At 40.7% G+C, this 24305-nt stretch overlaps 1 protein-coding gene across 1 annotated transcript in view; it reads right to left on the bottom strand.

Moving 5' to 3' along the window:
- EFCAB6 (EF-hand calcium binding domain 6) overlaps window positions 1-24305 on the bottom strand; it is a 257858-nt gene that overhangs the window by 122890 nt on the left and 110663 nt on the right. Inside the window, exons 10-12 of the mRNA XM_040345822.1 lie at window positions 18671-18819; window positions 2781-2891; window positions 1839-1959 (exon numbers count right to left, since the gene is read on the bottom strand). Of these exons, the coding sequence (XP_040201756.1) occupies window positions 1839-1959; window positions 2781-2891; window positions 18671-18819 (381 nt within the window). The remainder of the gene's footprint in view (window positions 1-1838; window positions 1960-2780; window positions 2892-18670; window positions 18820-24305) is intronic.

Genomic DNA, 24305 nt, shown 5'->3' with positions numbered 1-24305 from the left:
TTTGAGAATACACTTAAACATAGGTCGGCGCAGATTCTGAGTTAGGTCGGCGTATCTACTGATACGCCGACCTAACTCTACCTGAATCTAGCTAGGAGTATGCAGGCATAATTTCTTGAGGGTGGCCACAGTGATTCATGTCTACAGACTGTGTGTTGAATAAGTCACTTGTAGCCTCCATTGGAAGTCTGTGCAACAGGGTGATCAAGCAGAAGTGCAATTGGGAGACAGGAACAGAGCGCTGTCATCCTATAACAGGAAGTACCTGAACAAAGACCTTCATGGGATGAACACCAGATGCTGCTACTACAGCGATTGCCACTGTCTTCCAGGTCCTCTGTCTGCATAGCAAACAAGATCAAGACACCTTCCACAGAACGCCTTGCATTTTTCTCCTGCTGTATTAGGTGAAGATTGTGATGTCACCACCCCACCACTTGTTTGCATTTATGTTTGTTGCAAAAAATGCAAGGTGTTCTGTGAATGCTGCCCGTGCAGAGCAAGTGACCTCCTGTTTTTATGATACAGGGCATAGAACAAACAGCAGCAATCACTGTAGTAGAGGCACTTGCTACAGTGATTTCCAGCTTCCACTGGGTTCCCACAGGTATGACATATGCATATTTATATTGGTCCAAGCTGGATCAATTTAACTATGCAATAAAATGCTTTAATAGAAACTCTTGTACATGTTTTATTATGAGAACTCTATGAACCTCTGAGGTGAGCACAGGCTATAGAGGTCATCATTGAAGTGTTTCTTCAGACAAGGGTGAAACTTGTGGCAAACCTAAAGCCTCGTACACACGGCCGAGGAACTCGACGGGCGAAACACATCATTTTGCTCGTCGAGTTCCTTGTTAGGCTGTCGAGGAACTTGGCAAGCCAATTTTCTCCATTCCCGTCGAGGAAAAAGAGAACATGCTCTCTTTTTGGCTCGACAAGTTCCTCGACAGTTTCCTCGTCGAAAAATGTACACACGACCGGTTTCCTCGGCAAAAAAAAAAAAACAGCAAGTTACTTGCTGGTTTTTGCCGAGAAACTCGGTCGTGTGTACGAGGCCTGAGGGAACTCTATGATTCTGTAAAGTGAGCAACGAATAAAACACCCAAAGAACACTGCCAACCCCTTGTCAAATTAAGCTTTGTAGGTGTCCTAATTCTAAAGAGTTGTACTTTATACTCCAACCACTGAGTGCACATACACAATTTCGTTCTATAGAATATTACAATAAGTAAAATCTGTAAAATTAGCTTAAAGCAGGGGTTCACCCAAAAAAAATGTTTTTAATATTAGATTCAGGCGAGTTGTTAGAAGCACAATCGGGTGTTTTTTTTTTTAAATCATTGCCGTACATACCGTTTTTCAGAGATAGATGTTCTCCGCGGCTTCCGGGTATAATCTGCGGGACTGGTCGTTCCTAAATGATTGACAGGCTTCCGACCGTCGCATACAGCGTGTCACGAGTTGCCGAAAGAAGCCGAACGTCGGTGCGCAGGCGCCTTATAGAGCCGACTCGCAGTCCGGCTTCTTTCGGCAACTCGTGACGCGCTGTATGCGACGGTCGGAAGCCTGTCAGTCAATTAGGAACGCCCAGTCCCGCAGATTATACCCGGAAGCTGCGGAGAACATTTATCTCTAAAACGGTATGTACGGCAATGATTTTAAAAAAAAAACACCCGATTGTGCTTCTAACAACTCGCCTGAATCTAATGTTAAATTTTTTTTTTTTTCGGGTGAACCCCCGCTTTAAAGTCATACCATACCCATATTACATAACATGTGACGACTATAGTAAATTGCATACACTATTAATGCCATACAAGAATGAAACTCACCTCATCAAGTATAAGAAAGGCCTGTTTCAGGGATGGGTAGGCTTCCTGGAAGTGTTGGTGAAGTTTCTGAAGAATGTGATCATTAGAGAATGATTCCTCTCTTATTTTCACAGGACTCACCCTAAGATGTAAAGATGAACATACTGAGTTGTGAAGGGTTTTGGATATATATGTAAATGTCAAAGCTTAATGTTAAAGTCTGTCACTCCTCCATTTCCTGTAGAATCTCTTGAGAGGCCATCACATTGACCCACTTATACCTTCCTGTACTCCCTAGCCAGTGTATTTCTTTTCTAATGCCCCATACACACGATCAGAAATTCTGACAGCAAAAGTCCGATGTGAGCTTTTGGACGGAAATTCTGACCGTGTGTATGCTCCATCGGACTTTTGCTGTCGGAATTTCTGCCAACAAAAGATTGAGATCTGGTTCCCAAATTTTCAGACGGAAAAAATTCCTATTGGAAAATCCGATAGTCTGTAGCAAAATTCCGACACATGCTCGAAAACAATTCGACGCATGCTCAGAAGCATTAAACATACTTTTCTTGGCTTGTCATAGTGTTGTACATCACTGCGTTCTTTACGGTCGAAAGTTCAGAGAACCTTTATGTGACCCAGTGTATGCAAGCCAAGTTTGAGCGGAATTCTGTTGGAAAAAACATCCAAGGTTTTTCCGACGGAAAATCTGATCTTGTAAGACAAAATGCCCAATGCATAGAGGAGCATGTGGCCACCTTTCAGCTATATCCTACCTGCAGCTAAGTTTCTGGTAATATTTTTTCAATATTATTACAATTGTTACCTCTGTCATTACTCAATTAAATGTTTTATAAAGTTTGATTACCGGTATACCTGCAAGTTTTTGTGTGATGATCTCTCTTTGCACATTTTAAAATAAACCCCAAAAACATAAACTATTATGTAACCGTGATAAATCACCTGTGATTTGACTTGATCGGCAGAGTCTGGCCATTTTCAATGTTGGGAGGTCCCTGAAACTTTTTCAGGAACTGTTCCCAGGAGACTGTGTCTGTGGCATTGAATTTAAACCTGGAAGAAAAGCATCCAAATTACATACATTAAAGTGGAACTATGGCTTCATATAAAAAAAAAAAATAAATAAAAAAAGACATTAAACAAATGTTTAATAAATAAATAAATAAATAAAATTTAAGATGTTCTATATTATAGGAAATTAAGTGTACCCAAGCAGTACCTTTTGTTTTAAAAATTCTCCTAAAGAATGGCAGAGCACTTTGCGTTATGTGAATATGCCAGGCACTTCTAAGCTGGCATTCTCATAGATGTATATCTGTAGTGTGGGAGCTAAGGCACTGCTGCCTCTGGCTGGTAATTTGAGGAGATTTGGTGATTTCACTGCTGTGTTGCTTACTGTTCAACTTGCTGGAGGTTCTGCTATGAGGAAGCAAAGCCCTGCCTCTACCAAGATGACTGCCTCCATATGGAGAGACAGTGCATTACAAGGGATGCTCAGTTGTGGGTAAAGATCAGCTATAGGAGACCAGAGGCATAACTGGTAACTAGCCCTTGGCATTCTGTCTGCTTTTTTTAAGCACAGCTTCCAGGGATCAGTTCCTCTTTAAAGACTTGGTTAATGTCTACTGGTACGTGGAAAGAAGTTCAAGTTAAAGAGAGAACAAGAGAAAAGTAGTGGAAATGTGAGAATTAAAATCTCTATTACACTCATACAGAGATACAAACACAGAGCTGAACTTCTGACTGACTGAGTGTGTAACTGCCCCGATCCACAGAATTGTAATTGTTTGATTGACTGTTGAAAACACATGTTGGAAGTTTTTCTCAATCAGCAGCTCAAGCATAATACAATGTTCTGGCAGGGGAGGGGGCCTCCTCCGTCCATCTCCAATTGAAAAAAAAAAACTGTCCATGGCCTGCTTTAGTGTCACATCCAGTTCTCAGGACCATGGACAGCTTCTACTTGGCACAAAGACAGGTACTTGAACTTGCATCATCGATCAGTCAGTGAGAAAAACTTTTATAGTTTTAAAATATCATAGGGTGCAGAACAGTGGAGGTGAGAAAGTCACGTAAGATTGAGTTGACCAAATTGGTGTTTTACTTGTGGTAACAGAAGCAATTCTTCTACCTTGTTATTTCCCAGTGAAGGGTATTGTTGATAGTATAGTCCTGTTCGGGGTTTATACATCTCCCAGGCTCCTCTCTTAGGCCTTGTACACACGGTCGGACTGTCCGATGAAAACGGTCCGCCTGACCGTTATCATCGAACATGACGGTTCCCGGATTTTGGTCTGATGGCTGTACACACCATCAAACCAAATTCCCCGCGGACAGCGAACGCCGTGACGTGGCCGCGGCGACGTGCGCGACCCTGGAAGGTCAATGCTTCCACGCATGCGACGAACCACTTAGACGCATGCGAGGGCTTTCGGCCGAGCGGACATGTCCGGTGAGTCGTACAGATGACCGAACATGTCCGACGGACAGGCTTCCAGCGGACATGTTTCTTAGCATGCTAAGAAACATTTGTCCGCTGGAAACCTGTCCGCTCGGCCGGGAATCTGGTCCGGTCGGCCGTACAGACGACCGAACATGTCCGCGGAAACTGGTCCGCGGACCAGTTTCAGCAGACATGTTCGGTCGTGTGTACGAGGCCTTACACGTTCAGTGTTGGTCCTCTCTCCCAGGTCAATTTATACTCACCTGAGCAGACAGCCTTGGCTCTGCCTGGGAAACACAGTCAATGCTTGTCTGTGAGAGCAAGAAGGTTGGTGAATACTTTTGGAGCAGTTGATGTGGAAGCTGACAGGCTGTAGGCTTGTTCAGCCTGGTAGTGATGGCTTGTATATATAGTATAGTTAGAGCCGAGACACGGCTAGGTTTTTGTTTGACTATTTTTGTTCTGTTTGTTTTTCTGCACACTGTACAGCACCTGTAAATAGACTTTGTATATAGAACCAATAAACACTCCACTGTTTTTCACTTATCCTATGGACTTGGTATCTGTGCCTGCTCATCCCAGGGAGCTTTTGTACCTGCTACCTATCCCCCGGGTTACAATACAAAGACATTTTAAACATTTGTGCACTTCCACCCTTGTGGTAAAAGTTTGGGGAAGGCCCTTTTCTATTGCAGCATGACTGTGTGCTATGTACAAAGCCAGCGCCATAGAGACAAGGTTTGATTAGTTTGGCGTGGAGGAACCTAACTGTCTTGCACAAAGCCCTGGCCTATTGAAAAACATTGGGATAAATTGGAATACCGATTGCCAGCTAGGTCTTCTCATTCAACATAAGTGGCAGATCTCATAAATGTTCTTTTGACTGAATGGGCACAAAATTCCCACAGAGACACTCCAGAATTTTGTGTGGTGCCTTTCTTTCCAGCAGGGTGGAGGCTGTTATAGCCACAAAGGGTGTGGGGGTGAAACTTTTTTATGTTTATGGATTTAGAATAGGATGACTAACATTCTCATATCAGTGTGATGGTCAGGGGTCTGTAAAAGTACCAAACTTACCTCTGTATACACTATGGGGTAGATTCAGATAGAAGATACAACGGCGTATCTCCAGATACGCCGTCGTATCTCCAGATACGCCGTCGTATCTCTGAGTCCGGCCGGTCGTATCTATGCGCCTGATTCATAGAATTCGTTACGCATAGATTTCCCTAAGATCCAACCGGCGTAAGTGTTTTACACCGTCGTATCTTAGGCTGCATATTTACGCTGGCCGCTAGGTGGCGCTTCCATAGTTTTATGCATGGAATATGCAAATGAGCTAGATACGCCGATTCAGAAATGTACGTCCGGACGGCGCATTATTTTACGTCGTTTACGTTAGGCTTTTTTCGGCGTATAGTTACCCCTGCTATATGAGGCGTATCCTATGTTAAGTATGGCCGTCGTTCCCGCGTCGAGTTTTGAAAATTTGTCGTCGTTTGCGTAAGTCGTTTGCGAATAGGGCTGGACGTAATTTACGTTCACGTCGAAAGCAATGACGATTTGCGGCAGAATTTCGAGCATGCGCACTGGGACTTTTTCACGAACGGCGCATGTTCGTAAAAGACGTCAAATGCACGGGGTCACAGTTAATATACATAAAACACGCCCACATCATCCATATTTGAATTAGGCGGGCTTACGCCGACACAGATACGTTGCCGTAACTAAGGGCGCAAGTTGTTTTTGAATACAGAACTTGCGCCCTAAATTACGGCGGTGTAACGTATCTGAGATACGTTACGCCGGGCGGACAGATAGACCATTCTATCTGAATCTACCCCTATATGGCCAAAGGTTTGTGGACACAAACTTTTGCCCATATAGTTTACATGCAGGTTTGTGGACACAAACTTTTGGCCATATAGTTTACATGCAGGTTTGTGGACACAAACCTTTCACCACATAGGGTAAACAGGGGTAATTTTTTCCATTTTGTGTTTAAAAACATTTATTAACTGGATATTCCTTTTAATTGCCGTGTACATCTCAGTGGACAGCATCCTGATAGACAATCCTTTCCAACAGAATAATACATCTGATGGGCCCAAACCGTTTATCAATTGTGTAATGCTTACTAAAATTCTAAATTCTTCTTTCAATATGCTCACTATTATATTCTTTACATAACAATCCATTGTGTTTTACTCTGTTGCTTTTGAGAAAACTATAAACTGGATGATTATGAAAACTAGCGGCCATTGTATGAAAACAAAGGCAGAAAATTATAATATAGCTTTTCTATGTACCCATAATACCACTCATTCAGTAGCCACACAATCGGCTCATGACGGGAAACGAGATTGTTTAATCGGTTTCTTTTTTATCCATATAGTGTTCAGAGATATGATATAAAATAAAAACTTGGAAGATTTATGAAGAGTGGAGACCTCATCAACAGATCGCAGCTGTCTTTCTTTAAGTATTTTGCTCAATACGGGTAATTTGCAGTTACATGATCATCTTTAACCCAAGAAAATATACTGCGTGCCCAGTACCTGGAAGAGGCCAGAGACGTACATGTACGTCGCTGTGCCTGTAGGACCTTCGTCTCGGTGGAAGGGCGGCTCTAAAGAGGTTAAAACAGTTGACTGGGAAATCTACATTTAATTCCCAAAGTTTGTGGATACCTGACCAACATACCCAAACATGTATGTGGACATCTGTCTAAATGACTGTATTCTGGATTTTCCACAGAAGGATGGTCGTAATGTTACAGCCTACAAAGACATTCATTTAGACATTGTGGTGTTGATTTACTAAAGGCAAATACACTGGGGTTAATTTACTAAAGGCAAATAGGCTGTGCACTGCAAGTGCAGTTGCTCCAGAGCTTAGTAAATAAGGTAAAGCTTTGCCTTGCACAGAATTCCCAATCATGTGCAACAAAAAAAACAAAACGCATTTTTGTTTGCACGATTGAATGATGGAAGTCAGCAGAGCTTCTGGTCATTTACTAAGCTCTGGAGAAACTGTTCTTGCAGAGTGCAACTGCACTTTGCAAAGTGCACAATTTATTTTTCTTTAGTAAATCAACCCCATTCTGCAAGAGCAGTTGCTCCAGAGCTTAGTAAATGACCAGAAGCTCTGCTGACTTCCATCATCCAATCACGCAAACAAAAATGCAATTTTTCTTCCTTGCAATTTTTTTTGCAAAGTGAAGCTTTAACTAATTTACTATGCTCTGGAGCAACTGCACTTAGAGTATGACTGCACTTTGTAAAGTTAAGTCTTTTTGCCTTTAGTAAATCAACCCCTATATGTCCAAAGGTTTTTTCGAATACCCGACCATCACACATAAATGAACTTGTTGGACATTCCATTTTAAAACTATAGGTATTAATTAAAAAGCTGACCTCACCCCTCTGTGTTTCTGACTAGAACTCCTCTAAGAAGTATTTTCTCAAGATTTTCTCGTGTTTCTGTGGTAATTTGTGCCCATACAACCAAAAGAACATTTGTGAGGATATTGGATGGAAGAGTGGGATCTTCTATCTATATATATATGTATATATATATATATATATATATATATATATATATATATATATATATATATATATATATATATATATTAGGGCTGTGCAAATTAACTTTTAATTAATCGATTAATCTTTAATTTTTTTGATCGATCGAAATCTTTTTGATCGATTAAAATTCTTTTGATTGGTACTCACCTCTCCGCCGGCTTCTGGGCCTTCAGGGAGTTCCGTCGGAGATCCAGTAACGTCACGGACACCAGCGCGGCTTGCCGTGTCCATCTGAAGGGCTTCTTTGCTGTGCCTTCATATCTGCATGCCGGCGGGACCTTACTATCTGCCACACGCAAGGGCTGTTACACTTCCCTCTATCAACCTGGGATTCTACAACCATCCTCTGGGAGTTGTGGTAGTTCCTTCATGGGACATCTACATGCCGACGGACTGATGTTAACCTCTCCTCATCTGGATTCAGCAGTGGTATCGTTGTACACATTTTTATACCAGTATCATACTTAGCTACATGTTTTTATGACTGCTTTTGGTACCGTTTGGTATTACTCGCACCATTTTTACAGTTTATGTAGCTACATCGATTTTATCTCCAAGGAGATCAGCTAAAAGTAGTTGGATCTGTATGTGCATTATAATTAATCGAAATTAGTCGATTAATCGATTAAAAAAAAAATGATTAATCAAACAGAAAAATTTTGATCAGTAACAGCCCTAATATATATATATATAATCTTCCATATACATTTGGTCTACTTGATTTTACCCATATACAACAACCAGGGAGATCTAACGTTACATTCATTCTCATTACCAAAACTACCAACCTAGCTAATGGGATAATGAAATGTGTCCCATTGTAGGCACACTTTCACTTGGAGATTCTTTTAGTTTTCTTGATTTTATATGGGAGCTACATCGTTCCTGATTTCTACCATGTATACTTAAAGAGCTACATGGGAGACAGTTGTCATCCAATAAAGAAGTGCTGAAAAAAATCACATTCATGGCAGGACCACCATGCTGTATATGATTTCTCAAGTCCTGAAGAAGGTGGCGGTCCCACGAAATGCGTAGACTTGATATCATTAAATATCAATATATACATTAAATCTTAGACGATGGGATATCATTAAAAAAAGACTGTACTTAAGACATGTATTAACTCTATGATTATACTCAACTATGTAGGGTATATGTACTGCGATGTCTGTATACCTTTTTTAATATGTAATTTAATAAAAAAAAAATTTTTTTTTTTACACAAATTTGAATAGTCTTAGTTATCACAGGCATATTTAAAGTCTCGTTCCTTGTGGTTTTATTAATACTTTGCAATTTGTTTTGGGATGATGCCTATGAGAACATGATTAAGATTTGTACATAACATCCCACCCAGACTCCACGAATAGTACGTTAAGGTAAGAAGACCTGGCTTACAATCAGCATTGCAATTAATTCCAAAGAGTCCATTTGGGTTGAGATCAGGGCTCTGTGCACACCAAATTGGTAAACCATATCCTATAGCAGGAACTAAAGCCTTAAATAGTCGCCACGACAAACATTCAAATGCCTACGAGCTACCTTGTCAACACCACCATTCTCTCCCCAGCCTTTTCTAGGTCCAGTATCTTTGGCTATCTTGGTGGCCAGGCCAGGATGATCTAACTCTTGTGCATTCACACAGGAGGTCATTCATTTCGGCATGGAGGTGTACCATGAATGTACACTGAGTTGAACATGCTTAGCTCAATGTACATTCTAAAGCATCCTGTGAGGAGGAAAGTATGAAGCCTTTTTTGCAGAAGAGACATGTCTTTTTGCCATTAGGTGTACTTTGTCGATGCATGACACTTTTAAATTAAATTGGGGTTCAGAAGCTACCCTGTCAACTGCTTGACATCACACTGACCACTTAGAAGCTGGGAAATAGTGTACAAGGTCATACAGTTGAGAGGGCAGCAAGTGTTTGACTTCAAGTGACCTCTAATCCTCCGAAGAGTCAGAAATTGGCAAAGTAAACAAAACATATATCAACCTGTACCTGTGAATATTATTTCGTTTATAAGCCCTACCTTATCGGCCAGAAAGACAAGGCAAAATTAAGTATGGCAGAAAGTAGGAAAAAAATGTAATAAAAATAATGAAGGAAAGAAAAAGCGTGAAAATGTTACAAGTGAAGACAGTGATTGTGTTCTTTAAAAAAACAATGAGAAAAAAAACCAATGTAAAAGGTGTTCAATATTTTTTTTTTTACATGCTTCAGATCAACAGTCAAGGCGTTTCTGAAAGTTGCTTCAAGCCGAGACACTGCGTAGTGCTATTAACTAAATCACGCCATGTATGACGAGAAGAAAATCAGATGCACGTGTCGACATTTTACTGACATTTTATTATTTTAAAAAAATCATACTGTAAAATGGAAAATTTAGCATGTGTAAAAGATCCATGAAAAATCATCAGCCCAAAAAAAGAAAAAAATAATTATCTGCTCTAGAAAAAAAACGGAAAATGTAAAATGAATAAAACTTAGTTTAGGTGAATGAAAGAACCAATTTCTACACAAATATATTCTGGGCAGAATGTAGCTGTATTCGCAATTTCAGATGATCAGCTAAATATGAAGATAAACAGAGTAACAACACTTTTGATGCCTCGTACACACAACCGGTTTTCATGTTGCGAAAACTGCCATGAGAGCTTTTGGCCGGGAAAACCGTCCGTGTTGTATGCTCCATCATAGTTTTCCCGACAGGAAAACTGCAAAAAAAAAAAAAAAAAAAGAACGAGCTCTCTTTTTTTCCCGCCGGGATTCCAGGTGGTTTTTAACCCAGCAGCTTTGGGAAACATGGGATGGAGCATACACACGGCCGAGATTCCTGACCAAAGCGCTCATGGCAGTTTTCCCATCGGGAAACCCGGTCGTGTGTAGGGGGAAAAGTTACAGAGCAGGTTCTTTCCCCTCTGGTTTCCTGGCAGACTTTTTACCGCCGGGAATCCCATACGTGAGTACGAGGCTTTAGAGTTCTGAGCTACCTCCCATTAGCTCTATGGACTTATCACATTGGTGAATTTAGAACTCTCTTTCTGTAGGTTTTATGATTTAGCCCCTGTTCACACCAGTGCGACTTTAAAATTGCACTGCTTCAGCAAGATTTTAAAGACGCACATCAGTGCGATTTGCACTGTCAATTATATTGAGGCTTGCGACTTCAATTAACTAAAGGTTTTTTGCAGCTACCTCCTGTCTACATGCACTCACTCCAGCGACAGCTGCAAATCATTGCTTTAAACCAGCATCCTGATGGTGACAAAAGTGGACAATACATGTGCAAAGTGTACCAGCATAGGTGCTTGTAGTCTACATTAGGAATATGTGTGACAGGGTGACAACAGAGAGGCAGAAATGGGAGACAGTTGTCACCCAATGGAGAAGTGCTGAAAAAAATACATTCATGGCAGGACCACCAAGTATTATATGAATAATTGCTTCATATTTTGAAACATTAACATGTTAAAGAATGCATTTGATTACGTTTAGATCTACTTTCACAATTCAATGCAGAGGACATTAAAGTGGTTGTAAACCCCAGTCATGGAATCTGAGCAAAACTCTAAATGTTGTTTCTCTCTGGTGCTTTTTTCCTGCATGAGTAACTTATGAGAAGTTTTCCAGACACATGAGATAAATTTGTGTCAGGAGGGAGGGGGGAGAGCTCAGAACAGAGCTTGTCTATTCACAACACGATGCTTCGTGAAGGGTTGGTGTGTTCCTTTCCTCCAATCAGCTCTCACACACCATTACTGCAGTCTTTACACCCCATCCTCTGTGCTCCTGGCAGATGAAGAAAGATTTTTAATCCGATCTGCCCTTTAGAAGGGGTGTAGAGAAGAGAAGACTGCAGATAAACAAGTAAAACCTAGGTCAAAAGGTCACCAATGTAAAAAAGCAGAAAAATGCCTGTAATCTGCCCAAAAAAAAGTTCCAGAACTTGTTTGAGCTTTAGGCGTTTTGGACCTTCTGGCTTCAGGCGTTTTGGAGTGGAGATGTAAACCATCTCCATAGAGAATAATAGATTTTTTCCCCCTCCAGCGTTTTGTAGCTTCAAGCTTTAACTACTTGCCGACCAGCCACCGTCATTTTACGGCGGCAGGTTGGCTCCCCTGTGCGAGAGCCCGTAGCTATACGTCGGCTCTCGCGCAGGCCACTAGGGGCGTGATCACGATCGCCGCTGGGCACACGCGATTGCTCAGTACAGAGCGGGGACCGGGAGCTGTGTTGTAAACACACAGCTCCCGATCCTGTCAGGGAAGGAAATGCTGATCTTCTGTTCATACAATATATGAACAGAAGATCGGTAATTTCCCCTAGTGAGGCCACCCCCCTACAGTTAGAACACACTTAGGGAACATACTTAACCCCTTCCCCGCCCCCTAGTGTTAACCCCTTCACTGCCAGTGGCATTTTTATAGTAATCCAATGCATTTTTATAGCACTAATCGCTATAAAAATGACAATGGTCCCAAAAATGTGTCAAAAGTGTCCGCCATAATGTCGCAGTACCGAAAAAAAATCGCCGATCGCCGCCATTACTAGTAAAAAAAAATATTAATAAAAATGCCATAAAAAGACCCCCTATTTTGTAAACGCTATAACTTTTGCGCAAACCAATCAATAAAAGCCTATTGCAATATTTTTTTACGAAAAATAGGTAGAAGAATACGTATCGGCCTAAACTGAGGAAAAAATATGTTGTTTTATATATTTTTGGGGGATATTTATTATAGCAAAAAGTAAAATATGGTCCGGGGGTTAAGTGGTTAAGCTACAAAACGCTCAGGTGTGAATGGAGCCTAAGTGGCCAATGTTATAAAAGCATCTTGAACCATTTACTGTTGTATATTTATAGTAAATAATAAAGCAGAATTCTAAAATCTAATTGTTGACAATTTATAAATAAATAACCTGCAAGTGTATGGTGAATCTCCAGTGACTCTGCCATTCATTGCATTGACTTGTAAGCTCTATCATCATATACTAACCTACTATACCTAAACTTCTTCCCCTCATCGAAAGGGAAGGTTATTAAACACACTGAGACTGATTTAATAATTATAATGCAGGAACTAAACACAGCTCCTAATCCAGGTATTACTCTGGCTGGCAGTACGATAGTTTAATTATGTTTTTAATACCTGTAATGTGTAAATGATGTAATTTGAGTCCACATTTATTTGCTCCTGTGTTTTCATCGTGACTATATGTTCCAGGCTTAATAGAGGTTATTTCTGGGAATGATTCCACAGCCACATATATAATATGATAATGATAATAAAACACCAATCACTCCCCTTCTCTGTCTCCATTACACTTTCTTTCTGCTTAATAAACACACAAATCCTTTTACGCTGCTATATCTTTATTAAAAAGTCTGTATGGAGTAGACCTGTGCATTCGTTTTTGTCCGAATGCATTTTCGTCCGAATTTCAGGTATTTTCGTTATCGTTTTAACAAACGATAACGAAAGCACAGAAAACGAAAACCGAAAGATCTGACATAAACTAATTCTTTATTTCCGTTTTCGTTGCAGTCGAATGTGCCTAACCTTAACTCTATTAGTCCAATATTATTCTACATAAAGAGGAAAGATTTGACATAGAGAGAAAAAATTTGACATTATAGAGATATGAAGAGTCGACATAGAGAGAAAAGATTCGACATAGAGAGACATGAAGATTCGACATAGAGAGACATGAAGATTCGACATGGAGAGACATGAAGATTCGACATAGAGAGACATGAAGATTCGACATAGAGAGACATGAAGATTCGACATAGAGAGACATGAAGACACCATACGCCTTCAATGACAGATTCGACCTTAATTTGGATTTTCGGAAGAATGCATTTTTTTAACGAAAAACAAAATAAATAAAAACGAATTTCGGGAGTAACTAAATTAATTTATTTTTCGGACGAAAACGAAATTACGAAACAAAATATTTTAGTGTGCACATGTCTAGTATGGAGTTGGCTTTATACACAGCAACACAGCCCTCTTGGAACAGAAAATGATCTTCTGCAAATCTTTATCACAATGTTGCAAATGCACAATAATCTAAAACGTCTTTAGATGCTGTAGCATTAAAATATACCTAAACCTGGAAATTACAAAGTTTTTTTTTTTTCAGAATTTTTTCCCTTTATATTCAGCTGGCGAGCCTGCAAATAACATGGATTGGGCTCTATCACAATGGCGGTCAGAGGGAAAGGGGGGGCTGAGCAGTAAAAACTGGAAGCTGAGCAGTAAAAACTGGAAGCTGAGCCATGACTTTACCACCAATTGGAATTCTAACATTACAGCTTGACAGGGCTGTACACGTGCCGTGGCCATGATGTTTTGCTTCGCATTTGCGGCACATTTAACTCAGGCTGAAAAGTTTGACAGGTGGCACTCTTCCTGTCAAACTCACCCTTTGAGATAATTTGGCTGCACCACAAACCAAATGCTTGGCTCGCAGTTGCAGAGCAGTCCCACCATGTAAAATTGCTGTTCAGAACAAAAAAAAAAAAATCAGATCACTTTTCAGAGGACATTGAGCATTACCACCAGTATGCTAGAGCAGTACTTTTCCTGGGTAGCTAAATTTTTTCTACACTATGGATGTAGTCATGGTTATTACACTGGCTGGACTTCGATATCTACTTCTACTTTCAGGATGACAGCTTTGCTCTTCTCCATTAAATAGTGGATATGGGACTAATACCGTGTTTCCCCGAAAATAAGCCCTACCTGGAAACCAAGACCTAGCCTGATTTTCGGGGAGGGCTACAATGTAAGCCCTACTCCAAAATAAGCCCTAGTAATGTCCATGTAAAAAAAAAAACAGTTTTGTAAAAATGTTATATAATGTCCACTGTGTCTCTTTTTGTAACTTTTTTGTCGAAAATATCTTATTTACAGCAGCGCTGGGCGCTCACATGACCCACTGGAGACCTTCTCCTCTCCTCCGGCTGACAGTGCTTGGAGCAAAGCTGGCGTCAGCAAGCATCTTCCGTCGGCAGTGCTCAGAGCAGGGAAGAAGAGCTTAGATGGATAACGTGAGCGCCCAGCGGTGCTGTAAATTAGGTATTTTCGACAGTAAAGTTACAAAGGGAGATTTATTGGAACATTATATTATACTAAACGGATTACATATTTTTGGAATTAAAGATGTCATAATGATGACAGGGGGAGAGGAGGAGAGAAGACAAGGGACATAGATAAGACATCCCCCCAAAAATAAGCCCTAGTGTGTTTTTGTAGCCGAAATTAATATAAGACCTGGATCTTATTTTTGGAGTAAACACGGTAGTTTACAAAATAAAGATAAGGATGTTTGTTTTCTTTCCAGCTCACAGGAAGTGACAACTATACAGCATTTCTGGTAGGATTAACATGTATCTTTTCTATTTGCTGAAAATGTTCTTAGCCTGAAAAGTGAAAAATGATGCGACCATTATATCTTAAATATCTAAGGACTGGTAAGCTGCAATATATTACATGTTTGGGGGGGTTTAAGTAGGCTTTTACAATATCTTTCACTGGAAACATCAGATCGCAGACATTAGGAGGGGTGTCAAAATAGTTTTGGTCTCATTGTGGATGGTTTAAGGGTTAATTGTCCACCAACATTTGGTCAATCAGTGTATACACCATTCAGGAATTTTACAGGAATCAATATTATAATACGATTTTTCTTTTTTGCCTGGAGTTCAGCTTTAATATGCAGCAATTTGGTTATAAAGTGTGGACTCTTGTAGACTGATCCCAGCAGAGGGGCCTACCAGGACAAAGACATTTATCCAGCAAAGCCAAGTTTAGCCGACTCCCATACATTAATATAAGCGGGCCTGTTCAGTTGCTGTAAATGCTTTATTATCCTAAAAATACATTTGTGCAGTCTCTGCAATGGCTGGTAATTCTGCATAAAATTCTCATTATGAGCGTACTGTTCATCTCTGAAATGCTGATCCTATTTTGGGAAGTATTGTGTTACTGGAAATAAATGAATGTAGGTTAGTGAATCTGGAACACCTTCAGAAATCCTCCTTACTTTTTAGTATCCTGACTTAACATATTTTAGTAAAAAATATACATACAATACAATTACTACATTCCGGTCCTTCCAGAAAGAGTGATTGGAGGGCAAACGGCTCTCAAGGCCATGGCTTAGTTAACTAATGAGGATGGATATGACAGATTAAAGGTAACGCTCACTTGAAACCAATATTTCTGTTTTTCAAAGTAGGTAGGTTACACCCTCCTTAGCACGATTAAATGTTTAATAGCTTCCCAACCTGGACTCTAGTTAGCTTTTAAAATGAACCATGCAGTGCCACCCATAAAGCAAGGGTTAAGTGCTCATTTTGTCTAGGGCAGGGGGCTCCAAACTTTCTAAACAAAGGGCTAGTTTACTGTTTAAGCTAGAATTTTAGTTTGTGTAAGTGGAAGTAATCGTGCCCCATTGTTGGTGTCAGCGGGAGCAATAGTGCTCCATTGTTGGTTTCATTGGGTGGAATAGTGTCCCATGTTGGCGTCATTGGAATAGTGCCCCATTGATGGTATTAGTGGGAGGAATAGTGATGTGCTGTTGGTGTCAGTGCAGAACTGATTGCTCCATTGTTGGTGTCAGTTGAAGGAATAGTGCCTCATATTAGTGGGATAAAAAGTGCCCTAAGGACCGGATAAGGGTATGCAAAGGGCCGCATTCAGCCACAAGACCACAATTTAAAGACTACTGGTTTAGGGCAATAGGAATAGGCACAAATACTTACCGTATTTTCCCTGGCAGCCAGCACTTTTCTTTGAACACCTACGTCCCGATATGTGTGTTATCGGCTGCTCAGAGTTGGGCTTTAAAAATCAGTAAACCTAAAATTGATATTTTAGTCCAAAGCCATTATTTAAAAATTTGGAGGGTAGAGAAGGAGTATAACCTCTGCCCAGTTTGTACGTCTATCCTTGCTGGGGGATTCACCCTCCACTGGTGAGCATTTTTCCTCGGACAGTGATGGGAAAGCCAAATGTTTGAGTTGAACAGGAATAGAAGGGAAATCTTCCAACTGAGACATTGGGCCAGATTCACGTAGCCTGGGCGCAGCGTAACGTAACCGATTTAGGTTACACCGCCGCAAATTTTCTGTCTAAGTGCCCGATCCACAAAGCACTTACCTGGAAATTTGCGGCGGTGTATCGTAAATCCGTCCGGCGCAAGGTGGGCCAATTCCAATGGGGCGGGTACCATTTAAATTAGGCGCACTCCCGCGCCGGACGTACTGCGCATGCTCCCGACGCAAATTTCCCGACGTGCTTTGCGCGAAATTACGATGCGCCAACGTTTTGTGAATAGAGACGTGAAAAAAAGACTAGCGCCGGGAAAAAGAAAACATTTTTAAAAAATTCAAAAGCGACGCGGGAAAGACGGGTATACTTTTACATGGTGGAGTAATTTTCCACTTTGTAAAAGGTGCCCTATCTTTGCGACGGCAAACTAACACTCGCGGCGACGTAACAACGGGAAAAAGCTTTGTGGATCGCCGTAACTCCTAATTTGCATACCCGACGCTGGTTTACGACGCAAACTCCCCCCAGCGGCGGCCGCGGTACTGCATCCTAAGATCCGACAGTGTAAAACTATTACACCTGTCGGATCTTAGGGATATCTATGCGTAACTGATTCTATGAATCAGTCGCATAGATAGAAACAGGGATACGACGGCGTATCAGGAGAAACGCCGTCGTATCCCTTTTGTGAATCTGGCCCAATGGTCCTAACTTTGGAGAAATGTAGCTAATTCCTGAACTTCTTGAGACAGAAAGTGAAGGGAAATCTGCCCAAAGGCCAAAGGGACACACACCAAATTTTAGAGGTTTTAGTCCTTCCCTGCTTAATCTGAAACAAAAAAATTCTAGGCTTTGGTTATGCTTTAAAACACCTGGCGGATTCTTTTATCTTTCTGGGACTTTTTCGGGGAGATCTTTGCACTGTGTTCCCAGATCTCCACATATGATGTGCCCGTTATGAGGGATTCCCACTCTGTCTGGAGAATCCTAGACATATAAAAAAAATATAAGAAACCAGAGGCTGACTCAGCCCAACAGACTCCATTATTAACTAAAATAAGATTGTTGGTTGGATTGACACAATAAGGATCAAAACTATAGTCAAAATATCCCTGCTCCACGCTCAATACAGCACTAATGATGGCTCTAAAGGGTTTGAAAGGGCCACTAGCGGTAAAACTTTTGTACTGTAGTGGGGTTTTTTTTTTCATCAAAGCAACAAAAATACAGCAAATAGTATTGATAACAGCGATAGGGGTTCACTGGTTCAATTTTAATAATTGTTTTATTATATTTTATCATAGATCAATTTACCGTATTTCTACGCAATGAAGAAAATAAAAAGAAACAATAAAAAGTTAGGTCATCACAGTTGTCAGTGTAGCATTCATCAGATAGTGGTTCATTTTCAGTATGTTAGCAACCTAGAACTGGAATTTCATTAGCAGTCACAGGCAACAGTGATTTTTCACCACTTTTTCTTATCTGGCACCATAGACTCCTCATTAGACCCATCTGTATCTACATACAGAATGTAATGTTGCAGAGATAAACACAACTCACAATAGCGCAGAAGAGTTACAGTAAGCAGGAAAAAAAACATTATTATTGGATAAAAAAAAAATACTTTGAATTAACAAGGATATATTGCTTGCTGCAAATAAGAAAGAGGATTAATCCATCTTTTGTGACATCGTACTGTAATCTGGAGGAAACATCAGGGGTCTTACCTGCTCATTAACTCATGAAATATTTGGTCTGGTAGCAGGAAGATGAAGTTATTAATGACTGACTTTAAGGCATCCAGAGAGACACATCCAGTCTGATCTACGTCAAACGATCTGAAAGCCTTCACAAGATCTGGGTGTGCGGAGGAGATCTGTAATGGAAGACATTGTATGGACATAAAAGTTCATAAAAGTGCACCTCATAAAAGAATAAGAACTTTTTTTTCATTCCTAATGTATTTGTATTTAATGCTGTACTGTCATCTTTAGATGTTTCATTGATATGGGTTTCAGTCACCTAAAAGTCCCCCAGCTATACTAATAAGACTTGCTATGCTTGTGCTATATTTAAATCATAATTTTACTGAAATCACCCTCCATGGTGAATCAATGGAATCTAACAGTGGACAAAAAAGTTGAATTTATTTATTTTACCACCAAACAACCATAAATAAATAGATCAAATATATGTCATATGTACAGTATATATCCGTTCAGTTGCATCTGACTCTCGGCAATGGGCCAGCTATTTGGGCACCATCTTTGATACACTTGTAGGTAGGTGCAGTCTACTTTCTCCACTGCAGGTGGTGCTCATTAGTGTTGAGCAGAATATGCCATATTCGATTTTGCGATATATCTCGAATATATATTCGAATATTCGAGATATATTCGCTAAATTCGAATATTCGTGATATTTTATCGAAATTAATTGATTGCGATTTTTCGCTATTGCGAATGCGAAAATAATTGCGATTTTTTTTTTATAACTGCGGTAGGAGCGCTCTGATTGGCTCAGAATATTCGTGATATTTTATCGAAATATCGCAACATGCGAATGCGATATTTATTGCGCAATTTCGAGATATGCTGGAGGAGCGCTCTGATTGGCTCAGAATATTCGTGATATTTTATCGAAATATCGCAACATGCGAATGCGATATTTATTGCGCAATTTCGAGATATGCTGGAGGAGCGCTCTGATTGGCTCAGAATATTCGTGATATTTTATCGAAATATCGCAACATGCGAATGCGATATTTATTGCGCAATTTCGAGATATGCTGGAGGAGCGCTCTGATTGGCTCAGAATATTCCTGATATTTTATCGAAATATCGCAACATGCGAATGCGATATTTATTGCGCAATTTCGAGATATGCTGGAGGAGCGCTCTGATTGGCTCAGAATATTCCTGATATTTTATCGAAATATCGCAACATGCGAATGCGATATTTATTGCGCAATTTCGAGATATGCTGGAGGAGCGCTCTGATTGGCTCACTCTGAAATCGAATATTCGAGATATTTTAACGCAATTTCACAAAATGCGAATGCGAAATTGATTGCAGATATTTCGAAAACTGCTGTAGCAGCACTCTGAAATCGAATATTTATGATATTTTAACCAAAAAACATATTGCGATTGCGATTTTTCGATCGCGCATGCGCAATCGCGCGAACAACACGCGACCATTTCCTGGAGCCTTGCCAGTTTCCAACTTATGATCGCAGCGCAATCACACAGCAACATGGTTGGAAGCAATTTCACTAAGTCTGAGGAAAAGTTGCTGATTTGTGTAAGTATTTTGACCACTGTTATTTCATCATCTTCAACTGCATTTTAGTCTAGTTTAAAAGTTAGTATATATGATCAGATATTAGTATTTCACAAAAAATGTGTCTCCTGCTTTTACAAAACTACAAGTCCCAGCATGCCTGGACAGCTGCAGACACCCTGGTTGGCAAATGTGTATTTAGGCACTTTTCCTTGTTATTTAGCATAATGAATTTAACATTTTTTTGGACATAGGACGTATGCGAACGTCCTGACTTCAGTGTCCTCAAGGACGTTCGAATACATATTGCCCTTTAGATGTTGCAGAACTACAACTTCCAGCATGCCTGGGAATGCTGGCACTTCTAGTATTGTAAGTTCTGCAGGCCCCCATTTTTCAGGCCTTTATGCACGGGTCTCTAAACTGTGGCACCCTAGATGCAGCAAAAGTAAAATTCTTAGCATGCACTGACAGACCGTGGCTGATGGGAGTAGTAGTTTTGCAACAGCTGGAGGTGGACTGGTCTTGAAACCCAGAGTTAGGTAACAAACCCGTAGTGTTTTGCAACCATTCTGCCTCCAGCTGTTTTTTTTCTGTTGAAAAGCCTGTGGCGTGCAAAACACAACCCAAAAACTCCACCCGGTGCAAGTAAAAATTTGCACACACCTAAAGAGTGACATCACAAAAAACTGCGACGGTTGCATACGTCAGTGGTCCTCCGAAAAGGTCCCGTCTCTGACCCCCCGGGGCGTTAGGCTCCTGACAGGGAAAAGAGTTAGCAACGCATATCTCCCCTATACGTGTATCCTGTGTTGTTAATAATATATTCATAATTATGCAAATGATAATGGCTGCTATATTTATGTAAAAAAGGTGGCGACCGAAATGGCAGGATATAAAATTTGTCATGTTACCCCTGTCATTGATTAATAAGGCGAGAATGCTTCCAATTGTTGAATAGCATACATTTACGTCATATATCCATAAGGCTGTCAACAAAAGTATTACAATATACTTTGTTCTTCATCTTGCAGAAGTTCCTGGAAACAGGATACGATGAGCTGCGGAGGCAGCAAGAAAAACAGGGAGTTGTAAGCTCCCTGATTGAGGAACTACGCGCCCAAAACGGCGAAGCACACACTCGCATGGCGATCCTCAAAAAGTGGTCCGACCTGAAGAGGCGCCAGATGAACCGGGTCAGGCGTATCCGGAATAAATATCATCCTGGTAAGTTATTGGTCACAGTTATGTTTTTTTTCCCCTAAAGTGTATTTTGTGCGTGTACTCGAGAGAGGAGCCGGACTGCAGGAGTTGGGAGTAGGCAGGCCTCCCCCAGAGGTAATCTGCCACCTTTCTCCATGCCCCGGGTGGCAATGGCGGGTGTGAGGGGGTCCTCCCACACAGACCGTCCTACCTGCTCCGCTTCGAAGCCCAACGGGGCAGAGGGACTCCCTATAAGGGAGTGAGAGGATTTGCCCGCTCAACCAGCCCCGTTAGTCCTTCGCCTCTCTTTTTAGAGACCGCATGGTCAGAGTGCGTGCATGTTAACCCAATTGCGAGTGCGTGTGTAAGTGTGGTGGTTTTTGTGGGAGGGAGGTGGGCATACTAAGCGCAGGCTTACCTCGCATAGCACACCCACCGGGGGCCGAGCTGAGACCACCAAACTCAATTCACATGTAGCCGAGAGCGGGATCCGAACCCCTAGCTGCAGAGGTGAATGGCTTGTCAGTGCAGTGGCAATCGCGTTGAGCCAGCCCGGGTCCCTTGGGGACAGTTATGTAAGGTCATATGTAATTAATGTAAGGTCAGATGTTGTTAACCAAGACGCCATGTTGTTGTAACATATATCACCACCAGCCAAGGTATTCATAGTACTGTTGGAAAAAAACATGGGACAGCAGACAGGAACACAGAAGTTATGTGGGAACATACTTTTCCCATTGCTTTGCATGGGACTTTAAACAAAAAGCCCGACTCTCACCAATGGGGTTAGTTAAGGGATAAATTAACGATCCTATACTTTAAGTGGACGTATAGATAACATGTGACCAAGTGTTATCGAAATATCTACAGCTGTTATGAAGTAACATGTATTTCCCATAGAGTTGAATGGGACTTTAAAGAAAAACCCTGACCAAGGCAAATGGGGGTGGGTAAGGGTTAAACCACCAATCCTATATTTGTGGCTGACATATAAGTAACCTGTGTGCCAAGTTTCATGTAAATATCTTTAGCCGTTTGGACGTGATGGTGGAACATACATACATACATGCACACACACGTTGAGTTTTATATATATAGATTCCCACTAAATTCCTGTGTTAGGCGTGGGGTTGTTATAGTAATCCCGTGTACTCCATCAAGTCCTTTTTTTAACATGAGATCGTCTGAACAAAACAAAGGAGACAAAAACAGCTCATTTTACCATGGTGGCAGCCCAGCTCACGCTCAGTCCCCTGTAGTGCCCACAAGACCCTTTAATATAACATTGTCCCATTGGTTAACTGTCTATATAAATTAATTTGTATTCATATACAATACAGCAGAGTACACAGAATTTGCATACGTCATTAGAAAACATTTTTATAATATATGAACATTGTGTTATTATAGGAGCTCCGCTACCAACTGTGCGCCCCAAGCGCACAAGGCGACAGGCCGCAGAGGAGGAGCAGGAGGAGGATGTGGAAGAGGAGGAGAGGGATGAGGAGGAGCAGCCAGGGCCATCCACATCACCACCCCCAGCTCCTGTGGAGGAGCAAGAGGAGGAGCTGCACCCCCCCCCGAAACTTCTGGTGGAGTAGTGGGTGACGAGGAAGAGGAGCAGGATGAGACGGTTAATTTTACCATCAATCAGGAGGGTAAATATGTGCACAGAGATTAATAAAATTTCAACAATAAAATGTAGCTCTAAAAATGGACAGCATTTAAAGCAGGGCTGTGGAGTCGGTAGATACATTTTTCGACTCCGACTCCTCAGTTTTATGTACTTCAGACTCCGACTCCCCGACTCCGACTCCTCTGTATTAATATGCGAATGTATTTTATAGATTCCTTGAGGGAAAGAAACGCAACCTACCACAGGACTACTGGCTGGGAAGCCAACAGTCTACTGTATTGCACAGTTTAAGCAAAAGACAAACACAATGAAAACAATCAAGTGACTGGATAGTAGCAGCAGGCTTAAACATCAGGAACATGATCTTTAACAGTTCAAAAATACAGACCACATTATTTGGCTGTTTTAGAACAAAAACAAAGCTTATATATAATGAACCAAAAAAAAAATCTGAAAAACCTAGAAATGGTTTATATTAATCTTGAAATGTAGTTCTAGGCTTAGCAAATGCAAATAAATGCAATGTAGAGTTCTAAGGAAGAGAATTGCCTCTGCCAGATCCTCTTTCATAGAGTCTCTTAAGTCCGACTTTATTATTTTTATGGCTGAAAATAATCTTTCGTAACGGTCTTTGAAATCCAAATGTTTTTTTCTTATATCCTAACAGTTATAAAAAAAGCTCAAGGGGAAACAAGCTGCCATGAAAAACATGACGCAGAGAGTACTGGCAAATGAGCAGCAGATACTTTTTTTGACGCGCCAAAATCAGCAGCTGGTGCAACAAATGGCGAAAACCATGGATGAGGTGACAGAGCTTCAGAAGTTCATGTCTTAATTTTTTTTTTTTTTTTTTTTTTTTAAATGTTATATTTTGCAAAGGTTTCATTTCTTATTGAAATTGTTAGTTTTTTAAACACATCTAACTTCACATCTAACACATCAACATCAACATCAACATCAACACATCTAGCTTAATAATAACCGAAAACATTTTATACTATTACTAGCTGAATACCCGGCGTTGCCCGGTCTTCCTATCTTAACCTTTTGGGGAGGAAAATCATAGTAATATAAATATACCCATCTTTTATATAAGGGTGTTGGTAAGGGTTAATTTAACTGTTATATATTTTTATTTGGCATATAAGTAATATGTATAGCGGGTATTATTGAAATATCTCTAGGCGTACAGAAGTTATGTGGGAACATACATTTTCCATTGATTTGCATGGGACTTTAAA

The sequence above is a fragment of the Rana temporaria genome, chromosome 3, assembly GCF_905171775.1.
Source record: "Rana temporaria chromosome 3, aRanTem1.1, whole genome shotgun sequence".
Taxonomy (NCBI): domain Eukaryota; kingdom Metazoa; phylum Chordata; class Amphibia; order Anura; family Ranidae; genus Rana; species Rana temporaria.
The sequence above is the reverse complement of the archived record's forward strand: the minus strand, read 5'-3'. Positions and strand labels throughout refer to the sequence as shown.